At 37.5% G+C, this 21007-nt stretch overlaps 1 protein-coding gene across 1 annotated transcript in view; it reads right to left on the bottom strand.

Annotated features, from left to right (window-relative positions):
- Positions 1-3867: 3867 nt before the first annotated feature.
- The window catches only part of NPEPPS (aminopeptidase puromycin sensitive), a 96853-nt gene continuing 79713 nt past the window's right edge, over positions 3868-21007 (bottom strand). Inside the window, exons 17-23 of the mRNA XM_081272665.1 lie at positions 19304-19523; positions 12665-12807; positions 12008-12064; positions 8564-8671; positions 8055-8210; positions 7739-7786; positions 3868-4870 (exon numbers count right to left, since the gene is read on the bottom strand). Of these exons, the coding sequence (XP_081128791.1) occupies positions 4718-4870; positions 7739-7786; positions 8055-8210; positions 8564-8671; positions 12008-12064; positions 12665-12807; positions 19304-19523 (885 nt within the window). The 3' untranslated portion in view covers positions 3868-4717. The remainder of the gene's footprint in view (positions 4871-7738; positions 7787-8054; positions 8211-8563; positions 8672-12007; positions 12065-12664; positions 12808-19303; positions 19524-21007) is intronic.

Genomic DNA, 21007 nt, shown 5'->3' on the forward strand with positions numbered 1-21007 from the left:
ACGTGTGTGTGGTGCTGGGGATTGAACCAGGGCCTATGTGCAGGCACTCTACCAATTGAGCTATAGCCCCAGCCCCAGCCCGTTTAACTGGGTAACTTTTTAGCTGTGGAGACATGACAGATACCTGGAAGAATACAGGTTTTGGAAACTGGCAAGCCTGGGCTGACCACCAGGTCTGATAATTATTTGCTGTATAAAAAATTTATCTAATTTTTCTGAGCCTGCTTTCTCATCTATGAAATGTGGACATGTTATTTATGATAGTGAGCTACTTGGAAAATAACAAAATATCCAACATAAAAAAGGCTGGATTAAGGGCTGGGGCTGTGGATCAGCGTTAGCACACTTGCCTGGCAATATATGAGGCACTACATATAAATAAATAAATGTCTATCAACAACCAGAAAAAAAATATTTTTTTTAAAAAAAGGATGGATTAAAACCTTTTAAAAAATATATTTGGGCTGGGGATGTGGCTCAAGCGGTAGCGCGCTTGCCTGGCATGCTTGCAGCCCGGGTTCAATCCTCAGCACCACATACAAACAAAGATGTTATGTTCGCCGAGAACTAAAATAAATAAATAAATATTAAAAATTCTCTCTCCCTCCCTCCTCTCTCACTCTCTTTAAAAAAAAAAAAAAAATATATATATATATATATATATATATTGCGGGCTGGAGATGTGGCTCAAGTGGTAGCGCGCTCGCCTGGCATGCGTGTGGCCCGGGTTCGATCTTCAGCACCACATACTAACAAAGATGTTGTGTCCGCTGATAACTAAAAAATTAATATTAAAAAATTCTCTTTTAAAAAATATATTTGTTTTAGGGGCTGGGGATGTGGCTCAAGCGGTAGCACGCTCGCCTGGCGTGCGTGCGGCCCGGGTTCAATCCTCAGCATCACATACAAAGATGTTGTGTCCGCCGAGAACTAAAATAAATAAATAAATATTAAAAACTCTCTCTCTCTCTCCTCTCAAAAAAAAAATATATATATATTTGTTTTAATTGTAGATGGACACAATAGCTTTATTTTATTTATTTTTATGCAGTGCTGAAGATCAAACCCAGTGCCTCGCACGTGCTAGGAGAGAGCTCTACTGCTGAGCCACAATCCCAGCCCCTGGATTATGATCTTTAGAGACTTAAAGCATCAGGACTTTGGTGCCCAAATCGGTTGTTAGTAGAAAACAGAGAACACACTCAAGCTGAGGTAGGCCTAACTATTAACAAAGACATGGGAATGGAGTCCACAGAAACCATCGAGAAGTAATGGGAGTTCCAGGAGCGGTGAGGCATGCCTGTAATACCAGCTGCTCGGGAGGTTGAGACAGGAGGATCATGAGTTCAAAGCCAGCTTCAGTAATAGCAAGGCGCTTAGCAAATCAGTGAGACCCTGTCTCCAAATAAAATGCAAAATAGGGCTGGGGATGTGGCTCATCCCATGGGTGGGGTCCTCCTGAGTTCAATCCCTAGTACAAAAAAAAAAAAAAAAAAAAAAGAGTAATACAAAAATCCAGAGCTAGGGCTGGGGCTCGGTGGTAGAACGCCTGCCTCGCACATGAGGCACTGGGTTCAATCTTCAGTACCACATAAAAACAGATAAATAGGGATATTGTGTCCATCTACAACTAAAATTTATATATATAAAATCCAGAGCTAATAAAAGAATAGTCCTCTACCCTGCCACCTTTAGTATAGCAAGCTCTCTAACACTAAGCTACATTCCCAGTCCTTTTTATAAATTTTGAGATAGGATCTCCCTAAATTGCTCAGTCTGGCCTTGAACTTGCAATCCTTCTGCCTCAGTTTCCCAAGCAGTTGGGATTGTAAGCTTGCATCATCGCACCTGGCTAGTTCTATCTTTAGATCTGGAGAGGAAAGAGGAGCTAGAAGCTAAAGAGGGCCGCTTGATAGGAACTCTGGTCTTTGGGGGACACAAGACAATCCATGTGACCTTGCCAGTAAGAAAGCCAGAGGAATATATTTTTACCATCCTTTCCTGATGTCTTTTGATCTTTGGGTTTACTAGTTGGTTACATATAACCTGAAGTCAGAAGGCAAGGGGTCCTGTTGATACGGTCCATGAAAATTTATACCTCCTAGGGCCCAGGCAGCATGAAAAGTAGTTTTGTTTTGGGGATTGAAAATACTCAGCACCAACTCTTCCCCAACATAACTCATATTGTTATACACAAATTTGCATGTATGCTGCAACTAAAAGAACTTCTTTTCAGAATTTCTGATTTCAAAATTCTATAAATTCTTCAATTAAAGCTGCATCCGCCACCCCCGGCCCTTACATTACCTTTTTGTTTTTAGATATACATGACAGTAGAGTGTATTTGAGAGTACAACCCATTCCAATTAGGATCCCATTCTTGCAGTTGTATAATGTGGAGTCAGACTGGTCATGTATTCACATATGAACAAAGGAAAGTTATGTCCAATTCATTGTACTGTCTTGAAGCTGCATTTTTCTCAGTATTTTTGTACCTTAAGCACATGCATAGACACAGGCAGCCCTGGGCCTGGTGCCAGAGAAGATGAGTTAAGTCTCAGGTTAACTCCTGAATACTGACTGTAAGGATCTCTGAGAGATTTTTTGAGAATCTAGAACTAATTTAGAATCAATATTAGGATTTTTCTGTTTAGGTTCTATTCATTAGGAATTAAGGAACTAGATTTTTTTTTTTTTTGGCAGTACTGAAGACTGAACCCAGGAGTGGGGTGCTCTACCACTAAGCTACATACCCAACCTTTTTTATTTTGAGACAGGATCTCTTACTAATTTGCCCAGGCTAACTTTGAATTTGTGATCTTTCTGCCCAAATTGCTGGGATTACAGGCATGCACCACTGCACCCAGCAGGAACTAGATTTTCTTTTTCTTTTAATGTTTATTTTAGTTCTCGGCGGACACAACATCTTTATATGTGGTGCTGAGGTTCGAACCCAGGCCACACGCATGCCAGGCGAGCGCGCTACCGCTTGAGCCACATTCCCAGCCTGGAACTAGATTTTCTTATACTCAAAAAATCCTATGAGGGCTGGGGATGTGGCTCAAGCGGTAGCGTGCTCGCCTGGCATGTGTGCGGCCGGGGTTCCATCCTCAGCATCACATACAAACAAAGATGTTGTGTCCGCCGAAAAACTAAAAAATAAATATTAAAATTCTCTCTCTCTCTTTAAAAAAAAAAACAATTAAAACTTTCAATGCATATTTAAAAGAAAATCCTATGATACTAAAACTTCCTACAATCCTACTGAAACAGTAAAATTTTCACTTTCTAATCAAAGAGAATAAAAGAAACCAGGACATCAATTTCACATTGACATTTTTATTAACGCCAACCGTTTTTTAATTATTATTTTTTTAAAACAATAGCACAAAAATGTTTCAAGGAAGCAGTCTCACAATCTGATGACCTTCTGAAATACAGTTAAGCCACACCAAATATGAATTTCTGTTAACACAAAAAAAAATTTTTAAGAAAAATAAAAAGAAAAGGAAAAAAGAAAAAAGTAGGTAAAGAGGAAGGGAAGGGAATGAAATTTAGAGTTAAAACTTATTGGATTAGGTAGGTGAGTCTTGTTAGTAGGATATACTGTTGAAGCAGAGTGGCACACATAGGCTTATAGTCATTGTTTTTGAAACCAGTTACCACTATTATATAGGCCCCGTAGCAGTTACCACTGGCTTTTTGCACGCAAAAAATGAACCAGGAGAAGCCAGAGTTGACTTGATACTGTTATGAAGAGGTTCAATAGTTGGCATGTTAGACAACTAAGACCATTTTTAGCAGAATAACTCCTTCAGGAAGGACTGGCTAAAAATCATTTTATTACTATTGTCTCACCTATATGCATTTTGGGGTTCTTAAAAGTCATCTTAAAAAAGGAAGAAAAATAATGTATATCAGTTTCTCTTATTTAATGTGGCTATGAAAGATGTTTTCTTAATATTTCTTTCTCTCTAAGAAGGACATCGGGGTCAGGTTGGGGGCTGGAGTAGAACTACGGGAGGAAAAACCCAGAGAGGGTAGAGGATTTTTTGTTTTTACCTTTTTTTTTTCTTTCTCCTTTTTTGGCCAAGGGGTCACACAGAAGGGAGGCAAGGAGGAAAACTACAATCCTTGGTTCAGATTGAGTTATGCAGGAAAAGTTATCTTCCTGGTCAGTCCCCATGACAAAGAAAAAAAAATTTTTTTTTTTTTTTTAAATATGCACAGACTTGGACTATGTTATACCAACCATTAGCCTTTCATGTTTAGCCATTCCCAGCAATGGACAACACTATCCTGGGCTTGTAGGCTGCTTGCAGAACCCACTGCACAAAAATTCTCTTCCCTAGAAGCCTCTAGTTTCGTTTTGGTAGGTTATAAAAACAGAACATCTGTCATTAACAAGAGTGTTAAATACTTTTAACCACTGACAAGGCTTCAGGAAGTTTCACAGTTTCATTATGCTCTACTTTATTACTATCATATTTACATTTTTATTTTTATTATTTTTTTTTTGCTGAATTGCTGATTTTCCTTTTTCAATAGAATTTAATTCTGGAGTGTGAGCAGGAACCAGTTAACTACATTCATTGTCCAACCCCCACTGGTTTGAAAGAAGACTCCGAATTCTTGGCATATGAATCAGCTGTTCGGTAGCTCCACCTTATCCTGGCAGCGAAGCAGCAGAAGAGCCGCAGCAGTGGCTGCTCAGGGTTCACACTGCAGGTGGGGAGGCTTTTCTCTGAAGGAGGTACTGGTGGATGCTCTCAGCATCTCGCTTTAGCCAAGCAGCATTCAGCAGGATATTTTCACAACACTGCTGGATGGTACGCTCAGCTGAAGGAGCTGGGTGACTCTCGAAGAAAGCCTGGTGTAAGAAAATCCATAGTGTAGAATCATTGCTAGCAAAAGCAAGTTAATATCAAAGCTATGAAAAAGTACCCACTGGCCTACATATAGGATTCATTAGCCACAGTCATTAGAATTAACTGCTGCTACCCTCAGGCTAAAACAAATAAATACTTCAGTCTGCATATAAGAATTCTCCCCAATATCAAAAGTACAAAACCTAATCAAGAGAGACAGAACCTACTGCCTTTCTCTTAGGGTAATTGCTTAGTGGTTAATCTAGGCTTGGTCAAAATACCAGCCTGTCACTTTAAGTAAATTAACTACTCTAAGTCTCACTTTTCTCATCTGTGAAAAAATATGCACTCCAAAACTTAAGAGATAACTGAAACATTTGGCAAAATACCTGGCACACAGGACTCATGAACTCAACACGTTCTGACACATTCTGACTTTCGCAAATAAAGATCAATTTATAAGGAATGATAAAACTAAGAATTTTAAATTGCTGTTTTATACTATAATACTTCATAGTCTCATATTTTTCATAGAATAAACATTTTTTTTCTGCTGGTACTGGGGACTGATCACGGGGTGGTCTACTATTGAGCTACATCCCCAGCCCTTTTTATTTCAAGACAGCGTTTTGCTAAATCGCCAAGGCTGGCTTTGAATTTGCAATCCTCTTGCCTCAGTTTCCTGAGTAGTAGAGATTCCAGGTGTGCGACATCATACCCAGCTAAATAAAACTATTTCTGTTTATTGTAATTTATCAAAATGCTTAAATAGGCTGGCGCTTGCCTGTAATCCCAGCAGTGAGAGGCTGAGTCAGGAGGATTGTGACAAAGCCAGCCTCAGCAAAAGCAAGGTGCAACTAGTGAGACCCTGTTTCTAAATAAAATATCAAATAGAGCTGGGGATGTGGCTCAGTGATCGAGTGCCCCTGAGTTCAATCCCTGGTAACCCCTCCTCCCCCCAAAAATCTTAAAAGTCAAACCATTTTTTAATGAAGTACACTTAATTTCAATGAAAATAAAGCAGCTCTTAAATACCAACCTGCAAAATGATAGGGGTCTTTCCTTTAAGCTAGTCATCATAGGTGTAGAAGAGAAAAATGACTATTTCATAAGATTAACTCTAATCTTTTAGAAATCAATTTACAAGGATGACAATGGCTCTTGCTTCAAGGCTTCTAATCATGGCTGGTTTCTCAGTGACTAAGTTAAAGTTGGATACAAGTCTTCCAGTTCCATCTCCAACAAACAGTACCAACATTTATATATCAGAAACCTGGGAATTATCTTTGACTTTCCTCCCAGACATGTTCACAATACAGAGAAACCACTTGGTAAATATTGTTAAAACTAAAGATTAACAAAATCAACCCCTGAATCTCTTTTCAATTCCTCCATTCTTACTGCTGTGCCATTCTTATTTTTTAATTTTATCTTTTAGTTGTAGATGGACACAATGCCTTTATTTTACTTATTTTTATTTTTATATGGTGCTGAGGATCAAACCCAGTGTCTCATAAGTGCTAGGCAAGCGCTCTACCACTGAGCTACAACCTCAGACCGTGCTGTGCCACTCTTTTTTTTTTTTCTGTGCCACTCTTGCTTAGAGAATTAGCACCCCAATTTCCTCCTCATTCTAAATCATTTTCCACACTACACAGACTGAAATTTTTACAACACAAATCAGATCATGTTTATAAACCATTTGAGGGTTTTCCAGTCTAGAAAATTCTTAATATGATCCACAAGGCCACATGTATGAGCTAGCTCCTACCTACCTTATCAGCCTCCCACTACTCTGCCACAAAACCCATTACTTAATTCTCCTGCACAGAACCTATTGACATTACAATAATTGTTTATATAATACAATATATAATGTACACTAGATGACAGTAGAAGCCAAATCTTTCATTATTTTCTCAAGATTTAAATTCTTAAAACCTATTCCTAACAATGGTTCACACACACTCAGGGGCTGGGGTTGTGGCTCAGCAGTAGAGTGCTTGCCTGGCACGTGAGGCACTAGGTTTGATCCACAGCACCACATAAAAATAAACAAATAAAACAAAGGTACTATGTCCATCTACAACTTAGATTTTTAAAAAATTTTAAAAAACTGTTATAACTCAGAATTTCCAAATTCACACCTGATAATCACTATACTTACTTTTAAAATTTTTAGCAGTTAAAAGCAATGGGAAGCTTAAAGTTAAGATTTTTCTAATCAAAGTAAATTTGTCTCCCAAATGCTGAATTTTATCAGGTCCAAGGTCCATACTAAGCTGATTATCAATCTTTATTAAGGGCTAACAGGAGAGACCACACATAACCATCTAGTCTCACTATGCACACAATAGACCTATAGAAGTCATATTACCTAATCTAACAATCTCATCATCACCTTATTTTATAGATGAAGACACAGGCTCACAGGGGTTAAAAAACATCCTCAAAGACAAAGCTAAGGGGCTGGGATTGTGGCTCAGCGGTAGAGCGCTTGCCTAGCATGGGTGGGACCTGGGTTCGATCCTCAGTACCACATAAAAATAAAGACATTGTATTGTGTCCATCTACACCTAAAAAATAAATATTTAAAAAAAAGACAAAGCTAATATGGGACAGAGCACAAATTGACACAGGTCAAGTGACTTGATTTCATACTCTTTCAACCACAATTCAACATCTTCAAAGATTATCCCAACTATAAATTTTTTAGACATTAGAAGATACAATCTAACCAGTCTTTCTCTAAGAAAAAAAAAAGCGGGGGGGGGAATACTTTATCCCAATACCTCTATAATTAAAACAAAGTTTAGTGTTTTTATGTTTTAGATTGGAAGATAAAAAAGTAAACAGTACTTTCTCCTTACCTTAACCTCTCCAGCCATTTTATCAATTGCAAATCCCTCTACTGAGAGCTGAAAAACAAGGTTTTAAAATAGTAAGTGAAATCAAAAAGGCTAGGAACAAACTTTCATTTACCCTAAAAAATGAATTATTTTGTTATCTTCAAAACTTTAGTTTGTTATAGAAGGTAAAGGAGAGGGATGCAGAAGCCCTTAAACAAATCCAATAATTATTTGAGGAATCTCTTAAAAAGAAAGAACCTTTGGGTCTATTGAATCATGGATATTGCTCAATAACATCCATGATTATCAACCTATTCAAATAAAAAAATTCACACACCTTTATTAGTCTGGATATTAAGAACCCTCCCTGGTATCGATTATAAAGTTCTTCCCAGTTGTCCTTTATGAATTTCCATGCAGCTTTCCTCCCATGCTTGCTGCCTCCAGCTACTCCACCAATTACTGATACAGTATCCTGTGGACGTACCTCTTCCTAAGAAGAGAAAGAGATTAAAAGTCTAGCATTTCCACAACATCTTCTGGTTCTAGAAAGTGCAACATACTGTTGAAATACCTAAGTAACCACATCAAAGACATGTATTCTTTGTTTTTAGGAATAAATGGCACCAGAAGCTTGTAGAGAAAGCATTTGTTCTCTCCCAAATACTCTGATTTTGAGTCTCATTATTAGTGGGAGATAAGAGAAGTCAGTTAAAAAAGTTTATACCAGTTTTCCAAGAGGACGCCTTAATCTAAGGGCAGATCAAGAGGATACTGAATCAAAGACACTTGCCACAGATGAGTGAGTAACAACTCCCTCTGAAAGCAGTTTTCCTTGTAACTTACTGAAAGTGCAAATGTAAGGACTTTTTGAATCAGTTCAGGCAAAAGAGTAGCCCCAAGGACCCTTTCAATTCGGTTTTTCTCTTCTTGCATATCTGCTTGTTTGTGAAGCTATAGGGAAAAAATAAAAACAGAGACAGTTAGCTCTTCCCAGGAAATTCTCCATATGCTTATATAAGCTTCTCCTTCAATAAGGTAAAACACTGGGTAGGACTGTCAAGGTATTACATTAAAAAGAATACTTGTCGTGTGCTGGGCTTGTGGCTCAGTGGTTAAGCGCTTGCCTTGCATGTGTGAGGCACTGGGTTCAATCCTCAGCAATAAATAAATAGATTAATAAAAGATATTGTGTCCATCTACAACTAAAAAAAAATATTAAGAAAAAAAATACTTGTCAAGATGGTTGGGCACTAAATTTGTCCCTTGCCATTACAATCAGTCAGTCATGAAATGTAAGTGCTCAGTAGATAAATAATAGTAGCCTGTCATCAGTTCTAAGCAGTTTAACATCAACATATAAAGAGTACATCTGTCCTGGCCAAATACTTTCTAGCACTGATATCTGGTTAATGGTCTATGTTTTATGAACAAAACTAATCATTGGTAATCTTATACCATTAAAGATCATCAATTTAATTTATAATAGTGAAAACGAAAATAATCTAAATACCCAACAGCTATCCTAATTACTTATTCATTTTTAAAAAGATGCTTTTCTAGGGGGAGGCATACTGGGAACTGAACACTGGGGGTACTTTATCACTGAACTACATCCCCAGTCCTTTTTGGGGGGGGTGCCAGGGATTAAACTCAGGGGCACTCAACCACTGAGCCACATCCCCAGCCCAATTTCTGTATTTATTAGAGACAGAGTCTCACTGAGTTGCTTAGCACCTCACTAAATTGCTGAGGCTGGCTTTGAACTTGCGATCCTCCTGCCTCTGCCTCCTGAGCGGCTGGGATTACAGGCATGCGCCACCACGCCCAGCAGATCCTTTTAAAAATTCTTTACATTTTGAGACGGGGGTCTAGCTAAGTTGCCCTGGCTGGCTTCGAACTTGTAGTCCACCTGCTTCAGACTCCTGAGTTACTAGAATTACAGGCATATGCCACTATGCCTGGCTCAAAAGATGCACTATAGAAGGTTACATTTTGGGAATATTTCATGACATAAGCATGTTCTTTTCTTTTTTTAGTTGTAGATGGACACAATAACTTTATTATCTTTATCTTTATGCGGTGCTGAGACTCAAACCCAGGGTCTCACACATGCAAGACGAGCGCTCTACTATTAAGCCCCAGCCCCAGCCCCCATAAGCATGTTCTTGATATTGAAATGAAAAAAAAAAGAGACAAAGCAAATAATCCTATATATATATAAAAAAAATGTAATGTGAAGGGTAAAAACTTGAAAACACACCAAAATGCTAATACTAATTAATGATGGTCTCTGATCAATGGCATCATGTACCTTCACATTTCTTTCTTTTCTGGAGTGCTGGGGATTAAACTCAAGGCCTTGCACATACCAGGCAAGCACTCTACTACTGAGCTATACCACTAGCCCTCTTCACGTTTTTTTTCTTTTTTTTTTTTGGTACCGGGGATTGAACCCAGGGATATTTAACCACTGAGTCACATCCCCAGTCCTTTGTTTGTATTTTATTTTGAGACAGGGTCTCAACAAGTTGCTTAGAGCCTCGCTAAATTGCTGGAGCTGGCTTTGAACTCTAATTCTTCTACCTAGCCTCCCAAGCCACTAGGATTATAAGTTGCCACTACACCTAGCCCTCTTCACATTTCTTAACTGTAAAAGCAGCATACACTGAATGTGGAATATTAATAAGACAGAGATGCATAAAGAAAAAGTAAAATTACTACTATATGCATACTGCCAAACCTGGAATGAGATTATATTATACATGCTCTTTGTGATCCACTTTTAAAAAATAATTATAGGTAAGTTTTATTTTCTTCTTTATTCTTTCCTAGTCTCTAAATCTTCTGTAGTGAATACAGAAAATCTTTTTTTCATAGTTAGAAACAAAACATCATATTTTTAAAAATTAGAACTGCAGAGGCTGGGGATGTAGCTCAAGGCAGAGCATTTGCCTAGGTTAAAGTAAGTCCTAAGCCTCTCTGGGTTTCAGTTCACTCACCAGTAAAGTGAGGGGGACAAACTGATGATTTGTAAGGTCCTTTCAGCTGCAATATTCAAGGACAGAACTCAAGCTTTCAGGAAGCATCTCTTCCCGGAAGATAACCCTGATATATATTAGTCCACCAGGTGGCACTCTAGTACCACATTTAAAATATACTATTAAGAGGCATTCAAGCATGTTTTAATGCTATTCCTAAATTACCAACAGAAAATAATCACTTGTCATCAAACTGTTTGCTTGTCTGTTTGTTTGTATGTTTGTTTTTGCAGTGTTGGGGGTTGATCTACAGGTGTCACACTTGCTAGGCAATACTCTACCACTGAGTTATATCTCCAGCCCCACTAAATGGTTTCTTCAAGAATTCTGATTTGAGGCTGGGGTTGTGGCTCAGAGGTAGATCTTTTGCCTAGCACACATGAAGCACCGGGTTCAATCCTCAGCACCACATTAATAAAATGAAATAAAGGTATTGTGTCAACCTACAACTAAAAAATAAATGTTTTTAAAAAAATTCTGATTCTGCCTTCATTAGAACTCTTCCTATATTGATACTGTACACTCCCTTATGCTAATAAATGCAACTTCTCGTAAATACATATACTTGTATAAATTCTTAAAAATATACCATAATATGAAGATGGCAATTTATGGCTTCTGCCATAAAACTTTCAGAACTGCTGTTTTTTTCAGACTGAGAAGGGACCTTGATGTCTAATTGAAAAGTAAATCCAAAATATAACTTTTATATTATTAAAAAGAAAACCCATGGATAAACAACATGGGTAAAGTGGTAATTTTTTAAAAAATAAGTATCTTTTTAATTGTGGATGAACCTTTCAGTGCCTCACATATGCCAGGCTGAAAGCACTCTACCACTGAGCAACAACCTCATTTTTTGAGCCAGGGCCTTGCATTTGAAGTTCCCCAGGATGGCCATGAACCTTCAATCTTCCTACCTTCGTCTTCCAAGTAGCTGGGACTACAGCCCTGCAATACCACATCCAGTTCCCATAGCTTCTTCTTCTTCTTTTTTTTTTTTAGTTGTCAATGGGGCCTTTATTTATTTATTCATATGCAGTGCTGAGAATTGAACCCAGTGCCTCACACATGTTAGGCAAGTGCTCTACCACTGAGCCACAATCCCAGCCCCCCCCCCCGCCCAGTTTCTTAATATTTGCATATCTGCAATAAACATATATTTTTGCCAGGACATTTTGTTCTTTTAACCATTTAAAGCTGTTCTCTGTGTCCATCCAAGTTCAGGAGCCTTTTCCAAATCACTCACCTTTAGCATAACGTCTAAGGTAGTACCATCACCATGCTTCAAAACGGTCAGATAGACCTACAAGACAACAAAGGAAGTTATCTGAGTACATCTACCCTGTTTCAAGGTATTTTAACGTTACAAAAATACAGAAAGCAAGTAAAATCGTTGCAAGAAGTGTGGAGGTACATACAAATCAGGGTAAGGATGTAAAAACCCCATGAACAACCACAGAGACAAATGGCATGTTGTGATAGCACAGCACACCAACTCTCTCTGGGGAATGTGCACAGGGGAATCACCTTTCAGAAGTACCATGTGGCAGAGAAACTTAAATGGCTACAAACCACCCAAATGGGATATGTTAAAATGAGAGTTAGACATGGCTTGTGGGTCAGTCCTTAGGTCAGTTTTGGTTAGTATTAAAGAAGTTTCATGGGCTGGGGATGTGGCTCAAGCGGTAGCGCGCTCGCCTGGCATGCGTGCGGCCCGGGTTCGATCCTCAGCACCACATACCAACAAAGATGTTGTGTCTGCCGAGAACTAAAAAGTAAATATTAAAAATTCTCTCTCTCTCCTCTCTCACTCTCTCTTTAAAAAAAAAAAAAAAAGAAGTTTCATGTTTTATAGAGTAATGTAGGTAACTAGAAATCAAAGAAATTTATTGTGGAAACTTACAGGACTCCTCAGGTCAGCAGAGAGAATCTGTTTTCCTTCCACATGGTCCTTAAACCGACGACGGGCTTCATCTAACGTTGCCTTGTGTCCTGCTTTTCCTAGTTTGCCCAGAACCAAGCCCCTCAGGAGTGCATCTAGATGACCTGATTGAAAAGTAAAAAAGACATAGGACTATTTAAAAGGACTGTTTTTATTAATTTAGCACCTGAATACTTTATAATTATATTACTCTAAGTCTGTGGTCTTAAACAAACACAATTCCCCTAATACAAGAGAGAACACTTGATTTAAATTTAATAAATAGTAAGAGGGAAAATGCTAAACAGACTAGACAAGCAAACTTGCTGACCATCTCTATTCACAAATGCCAATTATCTGGATTTACTAAATGTTACTCAGTCTAGTTAATTATACTGCTAAGGACTGTGTGTGGAAAGAATAGGCTTATTACATCACAAAGCTCTGACACAAGATTCAGAAAAAGATAGTATGTGGAACTAGTATACCCTGTGTATGACAAACTGAAATCATATTTAAAAAATATTTTTGTTATTGATGGACCTTTATTCATGTATTTATTTTTATGTGGTCCTGAGAATCGAACCCAGTGCGTCACACATGCTAGGCAAGTGCTCTACCACTGAGCCACAAACCCAGCCCTGAAATTATATTTTTAAATGAAGGCTGGTTGATGAATTCTTCCAAAGATACATAAACAGTCATTAAGGACATAAAAAAAGTATCACCATTGATCATTAGAGAAATGCAAATACAAACCACAATGAGATACTACTTCACACTATGATGGCTACAATTGAAAAGACAGAATATAAACAAAAGTGTTGACAAGGATGTGGAGAAATTAGAGCCCTAAAACACTGCTGGTGGAAATGTACAATGGTGTGGCCATTTAGAAAGACAGTTTGGCAGTTCCTCTGTAGGTTCAACATAGAGTTATCATGTGACTTTGCAATTCTACTCTTAGGTATTTACCCAAGAGAAATGAAAGTTTATGTCTATATAAAAACATGTACATAAAAATTCACAGAATTCATAATAGCCAAAAAGTGAAACCAATCCACATGTTTACCAACTGATAAAATGTGCTATATCCCCACAATGAGATATTATTCTACCATAAAAAGGAATAAAGGGCTGGGGATATAGCTCAGTTAGTAGAGTAATTGCTGGGGTTCAATCCCCAGCACCACCAAAAAAAAAAAAAAAATTAGGGCTGGGTATGTGGCTTAGAGGTCGGGTGCCCCTGAGTTCAATTCCCAGTAAACACCCCACCCCAGCACCAAAAAAAAAAAAAAAAAAAAAGGAATGAGATACTGACATTAAGCTACCACCTGGGCAAATGCTAAATGAAATAAGCCAGGTACACAAGGCCATATACTATATGATTCTACTTATATGAAATGTCAAAAATAGGCAACTTTATGAGAGAGAAGGATTAGTGGTTCTCAGGGAATAGGGATTAACTGCCACTGGGCATGGGGCTTCATTTGGGGTGAAGAAATTATTCTGAAATTAGATAATGGTGATGATTGTATAAGCTTATTATGAGCATACTAAAAAGCACTGAACTGTTTTTTTTTTTCTTTTTCTTTTGAGATACTGAGGATTAAACCTAAGTCTCTGCACTTACTAGGCAAATACTCTACAACTGAGCTACATCCCCAGTCCTTTTTATTTTGAGGTAGGGTGTCACTAAGTGGTCTGGAAATATGTATATGTCACCATGACCGACGCAAAAAAGTCAAAATTAGCACACAAATCTGATAGATGTACAATGGAAAATGCAGTATATTCTTACTACCTAGCAGTAAAAGGAATGAACAACCTGTATGTGTCTCAAAAACATGCTGAATAAGAAAAGCAAAATATAACACAATTTCTCACAGGATATATTGGTGTACTTCTGTAATCTCAGCCATTTGGGAGGCTGAGGAAGGAAGATGGAAAGCTCCAGGCCAATTCTGACAATTTAGCAAGACCCTATCTATAAATAAATAAATAGGCTGGGGATGTAGCTCAGTGGTAGAGCACTGTTGGGTTCCATCCCCCATACTTGGGGGGGGGGAAGAAATACATATATGTGTATGAGATTCTACTTGTATGATAGACAACATTAATCTACGGTGAAAGTAGTTAAAATAGTGTTTGCCTGGATAGGGTGATCAAGAAGCAGGGACTGGTTTAGAAGGGGCCTGAGGCTACTTTTAAAGAATAAAAATGTATGCATTTGTCAAAAGTCATCAAACTGGGGGACTAGGGATATAGCTCAGTGGTAGAACACTTGCCTAGCATATGCTGAAGCCCTGTACTGACAAAGAAATGGGGGCAGAAGGTATCATTGAGCTAGACAGAACACTGACATTACACATTTTTGCTATATTTAAATCATAATTCAATAAAAAGTAAGTTTAAGAAAACTTACCAAGAGATCCAAAACAAAACAAAAAACAATTTATAACTCTGGCTCTGGTACTGACTTGCTATGTGGTGGAAGGTGATGTTTTATTATTTTGCTTTTTGATTCTTTCATCTGATAGAAAACTAAAGCCATTCCCCCTATATCATTTTTAAAATTTTTTGGTTTTAGTTATATATGGCAGTAGAATTAATTTTGACAAAATTTTTTAAAGAGAGAGAGAGAGAGAATTTTTTAATATTTATTTTTTAGTTTTCGGTGGACACAACATCTTTTTTTTTTTTTTTAAGAGAGAGAGAGAAAATTCTTAATATTTATTTTTTAGTTATCGGCAGACACAACATCTTTGTTTGTATGTGGTGCTGAGGATCGAACCCAGGCCGCACGCATGCAAGACGAGTGCGCAACCGCTTGAGCCACATCCCCAGCCCCCAACATCTTTATTTTTTATTTTTATGTGGTGCTGAGGATAGAACTCAGTGCCCCGTGCATGCCAGGAGAGCGCGCTACTGCTTGAGCCACATCCCTAGCCCAATTTTGACATATTTATACATGACATATACCTTATTCTAATCAGGATCCCAGTCTGGTGGAGTATATACAATGTTGAGATTCACTGTGGTGTATTCATGTGTATACATAGGAAAGTTATGTCAGATTCATTCTATTGCCTTTCCTATTCCTATCTCCCCTCCCTTCCCTTCTTTCCCCTTTGTATAATCCATTGAACTTCTATTCTTCCCCTTACCAATAGCATCCATAACATTCATCCTTTGATCTTCTGGGATTGTCTTATTTCATAGCATATAGTCTCCAGATCCATCATAATGATGAATGTCATAAAAACATTCTTCTTTATGGCTGAGTAATATTCCATTGTATATATAAACCACATTATCTTTATCCATTCATCTGTTGATGGGCATCTAGATTGGTTCCATAGCTTAGCTATTTATGAAGTGTGCTGCTATAAACATTGATGTGGCTTCCCTGTATCTATCATTCATTCATATATATATATATATATATATATATATATATATATATATATATATATAATTTAGTTGTAGTTGACATAATAACTGTATTTCACGTATTTATTTATTTTATATTTATTTTTTAGTTCTCGGCGGACACAACATCTTTGTTGGTATGTGGTGCTGAGGATTGAACCCGGGCCGCACGCATGCCAGGCGAGCGCACTACCGCTTGAGCCACATCCTCAGCCCTCACTTATTTATTTTTAAGTGGTGCTAAGGATTGAACCCAGGCCCCACACATGTGAGGCAGGCACTCTACCACTGAGCCACAAACCCAGCCCCTCCTATATCATTTTTACATATTTTTTCATTGTAGATGGTCACAATACCTTTATTTATTTATTTTTATGCAGTGCTAAGGATCACACTCAGTGCCTCACACATGCTAGGCAAATGCTTTACCACAGAGCCACAATTCCAGCCCCTCTGTATCATTTTTTTTAATATTTATTTTTTAGTTGTAGTTGGACACAATACCTTTATTTTACTTATTTTTACATTGTGCTGAGGATGGAACTCAGGACCCATGGAACTCAGGGCCTCACACATGCTAGGCAAGTGATCTACCACTGAGCCATAACCCCAGCCCTGCCTTCTGTATAATTTTTAAGCTCAAAAGGTTTCACACATTATCATCATAAAAGAAAAGTACAATGCCTACTAATTTACTTACATCTTGTTATTATTAATCTGTGCTCCTGTCTAAAGCCAACTTCTCTACTGTGCACTGGGATCCAATTCCTCTCCATTATTCAGCTGCCACTCTCTTCCAACGTGAATTTTCAATACTACACATTACTTTCATTGGTAAAAAGACATAAAATATCCCAACTTAAAAAAAGAAAAGTCCGGGGCTAGGGTTGTGGCTCAGTAGTAGAGCGCGCACCTAGCACGTGCAAGGCCCTGGGTTTGATTCTCAGCACCACATAATAGAATAAAGCTATTGTGTCTAACTACAACTAAAAAAAGTCCTTCCCTGAGCCCACATTTCTCAAGACTACACTCTTTTCTCTGACTCTCTTTTTAGCAAAATTCTTTTAAAAAGTTTTCTAGATGTGTGGCTCCATTTCATCTCCTCCCATTGCAGAGAAAGCACTATTGTTTCCTATCATCCCATAAAGTCTGTTAAATGCAATCACTAATTCTCCATCCTTTACTTGACTTAGAGAGCTTTTATACAGCTGATTACTTTCCTTCTGTTTTAATATGCTGTTTATGTCTTGGGATACTCCTTTCCCTCCTGGCTCTCCTCCTGCCTCATTGGCCAGTCTCCTTTATAGATTCTTCCTTTTCTACCTAATCTCTCAATCTGGACTTCCTTAGGATCCAGTCCTCAGTTCTCTTTTTTCCATCTAAACTCAGTCCCTGAGTGGTCTCTTATAGTTTCATAGCTGCAAATATTATCTACTTGCTAATGACTCCCAAATGTATTTATCCAACCTGGATTTTGAGGAATCCTATGTTCAGATGTCTAACATGACCTCAAATTTAATATGCCTCAAACCAAACTCCTGATTGATTCCCTTTTGTACCCAAAGGTGCTTCTATGGCAGTTTTAATTTGATGACTCCTCTCAACCACACATTCTTTTTAGCAAAATTCTTTTAAAAAGTTGTTTAAAATAAAATAGTTTGTTCTACCTTCAAACTTCACACAGAACTTACTAACTACTTATAAGTTGTAGCCAGCACCTCAAATGGATTCATCAGATAGCCTATTTTTCTTTTTTTGTTTTGTTTTTTCCTGCAGTGCTGGAAGTTGAGTTCAGAGCATGCTAGGCGAGTGTTCCACCACCAAGCTATATCTGCCTTCAGCCTATTCTTCGCATACTCAAGTACATCAAATCATGTTCCTCTACCCAAAACTCTAAATTATCACCTCAAGTCACAAAATATAAAAGTCAAAAACTTCTTACCACGGGTCCACAAGTCCTATAAGATCTAGTTCGCTTCCCATGTTCCTCCCTCTCTCATTTACTCTAGCCTTCTTGTTTTTTTTTTTTTTTTTAAGAGAGAGTGAGAGAGAGAGAGAGAGAGAGAGAATTTTTTAATCTTTATTTTTTAATTTTCGGCGGGCACAACATCTTTGTTTGTATGTGGTGCTGAGAATCGAACCCGGGCCGCACGCATGCCAGGCGAGTGCGCTACCACTTGAGCCACATCCCCAGCCCGCCTTCTTGTTATTCCATGTTCCCACCTTAGGCATTTGTCAGTCCCTCTGTCTGGACCATTTCCCCCCTAGATATCCTTGTACTTCTCTCTTTGGTATCTCTACTTAGATTCAAAGATTACCTTATTAGTGATTTCCCCAACTGCTCTCTATAAAATAGTGGTCTAGTACTCCTTATTTGCCTTACCTGGCTTTGTTTTTCTTCATGATACTTGCTATCAACCCAGAACAGTATATATTTAATTGTTTGCTGTGTCTCCCACTAGAATATAAACCATACAGGGCAATGTTTTGCTTTCTGCTGTATCAGCAGCTTCTAGAATAATACTTGGCATATAAGTTGCATAAATATTTGTTGAACCAATGAAAGACAAAGAGTGCTTAAGTACTGTTACTACTGTTCTTATTTCAAAAGACTCTCAAATTAAAATTAGGAGAAAGTACCACCTTTAACTATTAGAAGATGGTAAAAAATAATTGTATTTGGAGTCTTCAAATCACCATTCTCAACATTTAAATGATAGCAAAAAGAGTAAATATGTGATTACAGAAATAATGTTGGAGGAGAACATGTGTAAAAAAGCAATTAACTTCCTTAATTAAGAAAGCTGGCCCCTGTGTCTCTTAGCTGTAACCTTGAGTTACAAGTTGTATATAAGGTGCCTAGTAGTATGGTAATATAAATAAGAAAAATAACTCAAAATTCCCATTAACTTTTCTTGACTATAAATGTGCCTTTGGAACACTTTATTTTCAATACTGTATAAATTACATGTAGCAATAAATATATATGTAAGTACTACTGCACTGATGGTGATGACACATTAACTTCACCAGCAGACTTGGATGACTTGAGTTTTAATTTCTGGCAGTTGAATATATAGTAACATCTTACAAATATAAAGATGATTTTAATTAAGTTGTTAACTACAGGTGAATAAAAAAGTACCAGTTTCTGACTGATTTTTTTCCCCCATTAAGTACATCCATTACCTTCTCCAGGTTTGGGGTCCCAGCCCAGTCTCTCCCCTATAGGTGAAAAGACATCTTTCACAAACTCCTGGATTTCCTCATAGAAGTCTGTGTGGGACAAGAGAGTTGAGAGAATCCCCAGGTTACAGCTCAGGTCGCTCCATACAGTATAATTGGGCTCATTCACAAAAGCCTCCATGACTTTTAGAACCTCTACAGTGCTAATGATTCCAGCTCGAGCCTGGGATAGGAAAAAACATAAATTAACCTAGTCTTCAAAAAACAAAACAAAAAATAAGCATGTATTTTTAGCATAATCTACTGCTAATAATTTTTTTTGGTTTGAGGAAATGAGACTAAATAAGTTCAGAAGAACACCATTGAAATAAAATTCCTATTATGAAAATATCCCTTACTTACTTCTTCACTATTTATAAAAGAACTACTTTAAAAATTATACTAAACTCCCCTACTTGAGGAAAAACAACAATAAACCAGTCAACTTCATATTTCTACTTGGTTTCTGGGCCCCTGATTTTGTTTTGAAATTTTTCATATTTTCAAAAAACTACAAAAATAGTTGGGGCTTTAATTCTTGACAGAGGCTCTTTCAAAGCTGGACCTTAAAAACTGTGTCAACTTAAGCCTCTCCTTTACTCGTTTCCAAAAGAGCACAAACTGGAAGGCACTACAAATTGAGAGTTCTTTCAGCACTAACTAATGGAGTTGGGAAAAAGAACTTCTGTTACAGCAGCCAACTGCACAAATGACCCACTCTCCTGGGACAGGTCTCTTTTGGCAAAGAGATCAGCAGATGTAAAGTTTTGAGCATCAATGCTAATCTATGTTTATACAAAGGAGGAATCTAAAACCAGTGATTGCAGAAGGCAGGGAAAATTTCAAGTTCAATTGAAAGGAACATTAGGAGGAATGTAACAATTTTATCATAGTCAAAGACATCCAGAAATTACAAAACCTATGTTGGAGTCACAAAAATAATACTACTAGCTGCTGCTTTAAGTCCTTTCTGGAATAAAACCAAATATAAATATATTTCTAAGTTAATACACACTATAATTTGAATAATAACAAAACTACAAAAGTTCTAGCTTTTCCTGCAAACTACTTTAGAAAAAACATAAAATCATTCTAAATTACTGCCAGATGTAGTGGTGCGTGAATGCAGGCAGGCACGCACGCCTGTAATCCCAGTGACTGGGAAGGCTGAGGCAGGAAGATCATAAATTCAAAACTAGCCTTATAGCAGTTCAGTGAGACCTTAAGCAACTTAGCAAGACTTCAGTCTCAAAATAAAAATAAATAAATAAATAAAAGGACTGGGGATGTGGATCAATGGTTAAGTGCCCCTGGTTTTAATTCACAGTACCTCTGCCCTCCACCCAAATCATTGAATTATTAAAAAAAAAAAAAAAGTAGGGAAATTTCTTAAAGGCTTATATCTATTTCTATTTAAAAGAAAGAACTTTTTGTCTTATAAAGAATGGTTGACTAAAGATAATTAAAAAAAAAAAACTGGCTTAGGAGTAGTGAAATGGTATTTGCTTCTGGTAAATTATATAGATCCAATCTTGTCATTTAATTACTAACAGTCATTTGCTCCTTTCCCAAAGGTGTTCACATTCAGAAGAACCATATTCTTCTAATTATGCTTTAGACACTCCAGGAAAAACAAGATCCTTTAATCAACAAAATCTATCATATTAC

The sequence above is a fragment of the Spermophilus citellus genome (assembly GCF_964194105.1).
Source record: "Spermophilus citellus genome assembly, chromosome: 17".
In the NCBI taxonomy this organism is placed as follows: Eukaryota; Metazoa; Chordata; class Mammalia; order Rodentia; family Sciuridae; genus Spermophilus; species Spermophilus citellus.